General features: G+C 34.6%; 1 protein-coding gene across 10 annotated transcripts in view; it reads left to right on the forward strand.

Moving 5' to 3' along the window:
* The window catches only part of BIRC6 (baculoviral IAP repeat containing 6), a 174231-nt gene extending 167166 nt beyond the window's left edge, over positions 1-7065 (forward strand). For all 10 annotated transcript variants that reach the window (XM_088144753.1, XM_088144745.1, XM_088144772.1 and 7 more), the window contains 2 exons: positions 3232-3366; positions 6385-7065. In XM_088144753.1, coding sequence (XP_088000879.1) covers positions 3232-3366; positions 6385-6564 — 315 coding nt within the window. In that variant the 3' untranslated portion in view covers positions 6565-7065. The remainder of the gene's footprint in view (positions 1-3231; positions 3367-6384) is intronic.
* The last annotated feature ends 1451 nt before the right edge of the window (positions 7066-8516 follow it).

Here is an 8516-nt window from a genome sequence, read left to right on the forward strand (position 1 = left end):
AGATGCAAAAAGAAAAATATAGAGTTTATAATTAATTGCAAGGTGTCTACATTTCCTTCTATTTCAACCATTTAATTAATAGATCCATCCATGATCTATTTTCTCCCTAGTAATGTTTGGTACTGCTGTATTGGTTAATAATGTAGCCAGGAGTTCTAATGTTTGCCATTAATTTTCCTGAATAATTTCATGTTATTAATTGACTGTAAAGGTATGTATGTCAGAAATAAAGGTTATTTTCTACTATGGAATTTAATATATTACCCAGCATCTCAAGACATTGGATTGTTAATGATTTTTGTAATAATGGTAATAAGGATATGACTAAAAAGGAAATTTAGAAAAATTGAGCCAAAGATATAATATTTCTTCCTCCAAATTTAAAATTATAAAAAAAAATCTTATTGAAAAACCATCTTTTAAATTAAGAAAACTGGCTTTATTTTTCATTTTATTGATAGCTCAGTGTCCCATATCAAATTATGCATAAAAGTTTAGGATACATCCTAAACCCTTAGTGTTCAAAGATAGTAATAGGAAGATCTTGTTTTTTGGATTAGGTGACCAATTATGTTCTTTGCTAAACAAAGTAGTTAAATCCTGTTCACTTCCTTGCAATTTCCTCCCTTTGCATCATACTTGCTTTGTTAGGAGTAACATTGCCTGAGGCATTTGCAATTGTAGAAGCTGGCAGTAGGAGCTGAGTTATTGATTTATAATTAGAATAAGGGTGAGCCTCAACATTGCACAGAAAATGGCTTTTATCCTTAAGATACAATGAGAACAAGCCAGACCACTAGCTTCTACTTTTAAGGCCATGGAAAGTTTAAGACAATTCTAATGAAATACGTAGTCGGCTCTTGTTCTCCTCTTATTATCTGTACCTTCCCTTTCTTTACTTATTGCCAAACTTGGAAGTGACCTTGCAAGCTTGCATTTGGAGCCAAAATAAATCATACACGGCCCTGGCCTTGTTTAAGATTATATACAGTATGTATGTGTCTCTCATCGTCTATCAGTCATATTACCCCCACTATTGTAATACATTAGTGCTTAGTTAATTCCTTGTGATTTTTGTTTCCCACATAGTATAGACACATTGCCAAGTGTATTTTGCAAAATCTTCTAAAGTGCTGTGTATAGTTAATAGATATTCACATTTTTTTCACTGCAAAATAGTCAAGCCCACTGGATTCAGATGCCTTGGGATGAAATTTGTCCAATACTAGCATTAAATTAACCTAATGGAAACATAATAGATCAGTGCATATAGTGCTCCCATTCTTTCCATTGTATTTAAGGGTTGAGAATTGTACCACAGAACCACATGTTCCCAAACCTTCCCATTTCCCATACAAATTTGGTTTACTTTTTTTTTCCAATCTTGACCAATAGTAATTAATATTCAGATGGATTGTTTATAAACTACGAATAGCTTCAACTGTACTTAAAGCCAGTGGGAGTTATGTTTGATCTTGCATTGCATTTGAGTTTGTTTGTTTAATCATTATATATGACCATCCAACTAGCAAATTGGGACTCTGGGTGAATAGCATGGAATTAAAACCAAATAAAAACACCAACAAAAATAAAAACAATAGAAAGGCATGATGTAATAATTTTATATCAATCACTGCATTTCCATCTTAGTTAAACAATTCTGAGGCACCAGGAGCCATCATGATAAATCAGAATATAAATATCTCTCTTTTGCACAAGGTATGGTTTATAAATACATGTTTTTTCACATAATTGATTATCAGGTCTCTATTAAATGTAGAACAAGTGTCTAAGGCTACTTCATGTTCCTAGTTAAAAGTGATTAAAAAAATTTTTTTTTAATTTGATAAGCACTAAAGCTGCATGAAATTCAGTAAGGAACCCCTTTCCTTTCAGTTCTTTAAAACTATCAGTTGAATGGCTGGTAGACTTTATGAGAAAAATAGGGTTTGGGGAACTAACTCATGATTCAACCTATTAAAATCCATTGACCACTTGTTTAATCTATAATAAAATAAAACTTTAACATCAGAATAAAAAAACCAGTCAAGAATATTTACCTATTTACCTATTTACCTGAGCTCAAGCACAGATAAGTCTACTTGCAGTGGAGTTGACCAAGAAAGTAAAAGATCAGGCCACGTGGTTGCTCTTCCTCCACCACTTGTGAGAGTAAGTTTGCACCAGCATCCATTGACCTCACAGATACTCAGATTTTGAGGCTCATGAAGGGCAAATTGGTATGCAGAAAAGTCCCTGCAGATACTCAGATTCATGAATGGTAAACTCACACCTGTTGAAGATTGTTAATAAAACAAATTTTAATTATCAAAAAATTATTGCACAGAATTATTTTCTTAACTGAAAACCGTTTTATTTGTCTGCATCAGTTTTGTCTGTCTGTGGAATAAATATGCTGCAAGGAGATGTTATTTTGTAGATGTGTTGTTTAGACTCTAGTAAGAGGAAAGAGTGATTTTGTCAGAATTTTGAATATTGAAATTATTTAAAAAACAGTTTTATATCTATTAGAGAATTCTGCTCTTAAATAGACCAATTTAATTCTTTAATTCTATTCTCAAAATTGTTAAGGAGCTTTTAACTAACCTGCTATTTGGACAGTTTTTGATATCAAAAGATGTTTCTCATCACAAACATAGCAGCTGTCAGCAGTGCTTTAAAGCAGCCATATCTTTTCCCATTGCATCTCCCCTATGATCTTTAGAAATGAAGGTGTTCCTTTCACGTCCATGCACATCTGAAGCATTGTATAGCTGTAATTGCTATTACTGCACAGGATGGACAAGTGGATTTCCATTTCAGCAAAATGTCACAATTTTAAACTAATTCAAATTAACTGTTCCTTTAGTATGGTAATAATTATATGAATGATTTAAGATATTTAGTTTTTTAAGAGGATTTGTGGGCAAGGACATTCTGTTGTTGCAAGGAACTCAGTGACCCCTTGATCCACGCAGCCTCAGAGGGAGAAGTGATGTAACATTTTTCGATATATTGGTTGAAGCAGTTTTCTCTTGGTTTTTGAGTAATTCTTACATAGAGCTTGGCTGCAGATCTTTTTTTAGAACTAAGCCATGCTTGACATCCATATACTAGCAGAATAATGTTAGCAGGTAGATAGTAAATACTGGGTGCACAATTTGATAATTTAAAACTGTAAATTAATACCTTATTCTTATTTCTGCTCCTATTTGTTCTTTATTTTTATAGGTTATACATAAACACTTCTACTTGAAGAGGGTAGAGATAATGGCTCAGTGTGAGGAGTGGATAGCAGATATACAGCAGTACAGCAGTGATAAACGGGTAGGCAGGACTATGTCTCATCACGCTGCAGCTCTAAAGGTATGAAACTAAAATCATTCTATGCATCCATGGTTGTCTTCAGCAAGAATGTATGTATGTATGTATGTATGTATGTATGTATGTATGTATGTATGTATGTATATGTGTATATTTAACCCACTGAATGTCCAAACATAGCTTACAGTAAAGAAGGGCGTTCCTAAAAAAAATTAGACAATATGCATACTAAAACTGTTGTCAGATTGAGTTATTTTTTATTGCCTTTTCCTTCTTCCTTTTGGTTTGGAAAATATTGTAAAGCATCACTTAAATTGCACCGTCCTTCCCTAAACCAGACGTTTCTCTATTCAAGGTGTTGACAAGTTTATCTGTATCAGAGTGGAATTGGATACCATAGTCTTAAAGCAGCTCCATGTTTCCTTGTCCTCTCTCCCAGTAGTGATTAATTATGCAGAAGATCAATAGGGCATGTTTTCCCACCCATGCCAACAGGAGCCATGGAAATTTGCAGTGTGTTGGTGTTTCATCATCACATTTGCCTGACTAAATATTACAGAGAAATAGGAGGGAAAGTTGTGAGTTCTATTGATTTTAGCAGTAATCACATTTTGGCCATAGTCTATAAGTTCTAATAAATACTTTCTTAACATTTATATTTTGAAATAAATGTACATCTTCCATCACATTTCCCATTAGATTGCCCCACCAAAGTCAGATCAAACAAAATATCTTAATTCTTGCAATTTCTTCCTTGTGTTCCCTTATGTGTTCTTGACATATGGATGAAATAAGTTGTCTTAAGGTACAATGGTAGGGCTCTTTTGTGATTCATAAATGCAAATTTCTTGTTTTGATACTATTGTACCAAGTAATAATTTGCAAGTGAATGTCACTTAAAACACAACAATTTTCAATGTCATTTCACATGTTTGGCTGCAGGTTATAAAAAATCAAATGAAATGCCTGCATTCCTGAATCGTTTTACAATTCAAGATGTAATTTGTAGGCTTAATGAATCCAAATTTACTTTCTTGTGCCCAAGAGAGTATGGGGCAGTTGAAGATGATGTAATATTCTGCAAACTGTCTAAAACATAAAGTTTAATTCTGTACTGTACATTTTTATTACATATATAATCACAACTACTGAAATATAATATATGTAATAAACTAAAAATGCATCGTATCAGATCAATAAAATTCTTCTTTGTGATCGTGGTGATTCACAGTCATGGGTAATGTGTCTGCCTAGAGTCCATTCAGAATCTTCTAGAGCTTACATAATTTCTTGAGGGAGGGGGACATGCCTAGGCACAGTTCCCACTAAATTCCTTAAATTTGTTTTTGACACAACAGTGATAGTACATTCATTCTTGGGGCTTGTTGGTTCTTCTAAATTCTTCATTTTCTCCATTTTGTCCTCTTTTATTTAGTGTGAATATATTTTAATTACTTTTGTCCATTTTGCTCATAAGGGATTTTAAGATGCAGGCTGTTCCTGCTTGTTCAGTCACCTTCCTGGATTTGGCCTCCATTCCTCAAGGACCAGTGAGGCTGTAGCAAATTTCCCCTTTATATGGACAAAATCTTTGAAGCTTCACTTTTTCTTCCACAAAGACCAACCTTGTACCCAGTTCTTCCTTTGCTTTCCAGTGTGCTGTGTCTTCCTCTTTCCTAACCTATTGTAAAACATGTTATGAAGAGTTTGATTTGCCCACCAGTATTCCTACTAATCCTCACTTGGAATCTTTTCCAGGTTTTCTCCACACTAACATTGAAGCATTTTGAAACAATGACTACCGCTTCCTATTATGGAAAACAATATTTTTAGTAGTAGTGACTTTGGCTTACCTAACAAGAGAACTCTGTGCCTGACATCAGAATCTGCCTTTCTCCATTCTTCAAAAACAAAATAGTCCTTCACCCAAATATTGCTTTCTTCCTGAACTTTTGTTTCTGTATTCCATTTCCAACAAGTCATTACTTGTGTCACACCAACATTTCCAGCTTTTCAAGGTCCATCCTGGGAGTTAGGTATTGCTTCTCAGTGTGTTTCCAAGTTGCAATCATCCACTAGTTTGAATTAGCTGAACAGCAGTGTCCTCTTCAGATCCATGATGACCCTGTAAGAACTTAATCCATATTTGGGCCTTTCTGTGTTTCCTTACCTGATGTATGCAGGGCAGCTATTTCACCCTAGCTTTTCAGTTTTATCCAACAGTATAAACAGGTCTGGGCCTCTGCTCCCAGTCTTTAGAAGAGTAGTCCTTTCTTCAATTATCTTAGGAGAACCAGATTCCCCTCGAAGTAATAAGCTTGCTACAAAAACTTTGATGGCGAAGAATGGTTACTTAAGTGTAGCTGTATTTCTTCTCAGGAGTCACCATTTCAGTCTCAGGAACTGAAGGGACTCAGTGAAAACTGTGTCTAGTCATGTGTGCAATGCATGGGATGTGTCTCCCATAAGCTTTAGAAAATTCCACATGGCTTTTGCATAGGCATATAACCCATGTATGTGAATCTATTGATAAATTCTTGAATAACTTCAGTTACAGGTAAGTTCACCAGTTTTTCTCATGATCCTGTTCTTTGTCCTGCACTTACATCTATTTTAATGTATCAGCATTCCTGGGAATGTTAAAAGTTGAGAGAAATAAAAAGGCCTTTTAAATGATGGTGCATCCATGCAGTCATTAAGGCATGGTATCAAATAACATCTATAAATATCATTAAAATGTACATTTTTTAAGTGACTCCTGCAAATTTCTTTAAGGTCTGCTGGCTCTTGGTTTGTGAGATAAATCACTTTCAGTATTATTCTCTTACAATACAGTCCTGAATATATCTATTCAGAAACAAATCCCATCCAATTCAGTGGGACTTGCTTCTAGATCACTGGGTATATTTCTGTACAGCTTCTGCTAATCCTTAATTTTAGCAGTCAAATAGCAAACATCCTTGGCTATTATCATCATGTAAAATGTATAATGGTTTTACTGTAATGGGGTCTCAAACTGCTGTGAAAGAGAACCTTTCCTGTCTATGTGTCTGTGCACAGCGTCACACAGCTCAGCTGCGGGAAGAGCTTCAGAAACTCCCCTGCCCTGAAGGCTTGGACCCAGATGTGGATGATTCCGATGAGAAATGCAGTGCCATGACTAGTATTGAGGACACTCTCTTGCACGAGCAAGTCAAACCAAGCAGCAGTAAAGACCTCCCAAGTGACTTCAAATTATGAGCTATGTTGACATGGACTTGATAGACACACAAGGCTTTGAAGCACAAGCCAAATATGTCAATATTTGTATCTAAGAAGCTAATTATGTAATAGGTAAAGAAATTGAAACTATAATATGCCCTTCAGGATATACAGTTTAATTCAAGATGATCTTTTATTTACCTGTACAAGAGTGTAAACTTTTTTGTGCTTTTATTTTCCAATTGTGAGAACCACTGATTGGTATGTTTAAAAAGTTATGTATACAAGAATGGATAAATCACTGTTATATAAGGGAAGCTACCTTAGGAAAGAATGTTTACTGAATGTTTATTATTTTTTTTTTACTTGTAGAGTGAGGGCAGTTGTAACAGAATATATATTGGTCATTCTTACAGCTACTATTTAAAGTCAGACAGTTTTCACTGAATTTGATAGATTTTACGTTTGGCCATATCTCCATTCTCATATTTGATTTCTAAAGAGAACCTTCTGTATACTTCAATAAAGGTCAAATGGACATGCTCCGTCTTATGATTTACTGGTACCTTTTTTAATAATCTTGCCATAAATACATTATAGTTGGAGACTTGCACTTGTATGACTGAATTTATTACAGTCAACATATTTAATTTTATGCTTAACTAATTCTAAAATGCAGTTGAAATAAATGCACATGGTTTTACCTCAGCCAAAATGTGGACTGCTGGATTAATCTTTCTTAATTTTTGGTTAATAACTGGATGATTTCTGCTCAAGAGCAGTTGAAGATTGTAGATAAGGAATTCAAGAGCAATACGTCGATTTCTATTTTTTAATTTATTCCTAGCAGACAAAATATTTTACTCAACAGAATAGAAGAATTTTAAGATTTCTTGCCTATCAATGAAATGTATGTTAAAACTGGGGTTTTATGATTTCAAATTAAGAAAAGATAGTAGTTGAAGATTTAGAAATATTTTCTCAAATGTTTCATTTGAGAGGTTTACAAATTACACTGAGTCAAACGATTGAGCTGTCCTGTCATCCATTTTCCAAATACCAGCTTGGGTATGGTGGGAATTTTTGGTATCAGATGGTTCAAAGCTAGTAGGTCACTAGGTTCAATTCATGTAACATTTGCAAAGGCAGAAGGAGAGTTATATTTGGAAATAGAAGCAGATTTGCAAATACTTGTTGACAATATTTTATTTAATATTTAATACCAGCCCCATCATCTTCCCATAATAATGTGTATTTCAGATAAAGCACCTCTTGGTGCTGCCTATGGCAGGGATGGAAACATTTTTCAAAACTTTAAAGCTAAGATGTGATAGCAGCAAATGATTCTCCCTCTCTCCCTGAACTTTCCTGCCCTGGACTTTCTTTCACATTCTTATAAATGCAAACACACACATGCACACTACAGTGAATTGCTTTTCTACTTTTAAGTAGCTCAACCATGTATTTATTCATTTTCCTAATAGTATTAGGTACTGCAGAGGCAAACTCCTTCTCCCCTTCTTTTGTAGAAGAAGAGAGCTATAGATAAATTGAACAAGTGAGACATTTTTATATTGTCTGAAAAGTTAATTCTTCAACAAGACATTGGCGTTTGCCCTTATTCAGAATGAGCTTTGCCCTAATGTCATGTTAGCCAAGTTTGAATGGCTACATGACATTATATGGGCCTTGGGCAACATTTCCTGCCTTTATTCTTGTAACGTGATTGTAACGTGTCTCATATTCAAAACATCACCAGTGTATGATTTAGTTTTTAGACCACCGATGCAATTGTACTGGATCTTCTAGTACTGACAGGCCCAACCAACACATTTCATACAGTGTAAATTTTTATAAAAATTCTTCCTTTTTACATCAATATGGCTGCCCTATGGGGAAGCCACTTCATTGTTAGTACTGATTGTCCTTGTGGTTGTGGCTCTTGACACAAAAGCACAAAGTGTGACATGATCCAGCACTTGAAACTTTTT

This window comes from Python bivittatus, unplaced genomic scaffold, assembly GCF_059951505.1.
Source record: "Python bivittatus isolate LINGU-HERP-01145 unplaced genomic scaffold, Pbiv_v1 ctg000020_np1212, whole genome shotgun sequence".
In the NCBI taxonomy this organism is placed as follows: Eukaryota; Metazoa; Chordata; class Lepidosauria; order Squamata; family Pythonidae; genus Python; species Python bivittatus.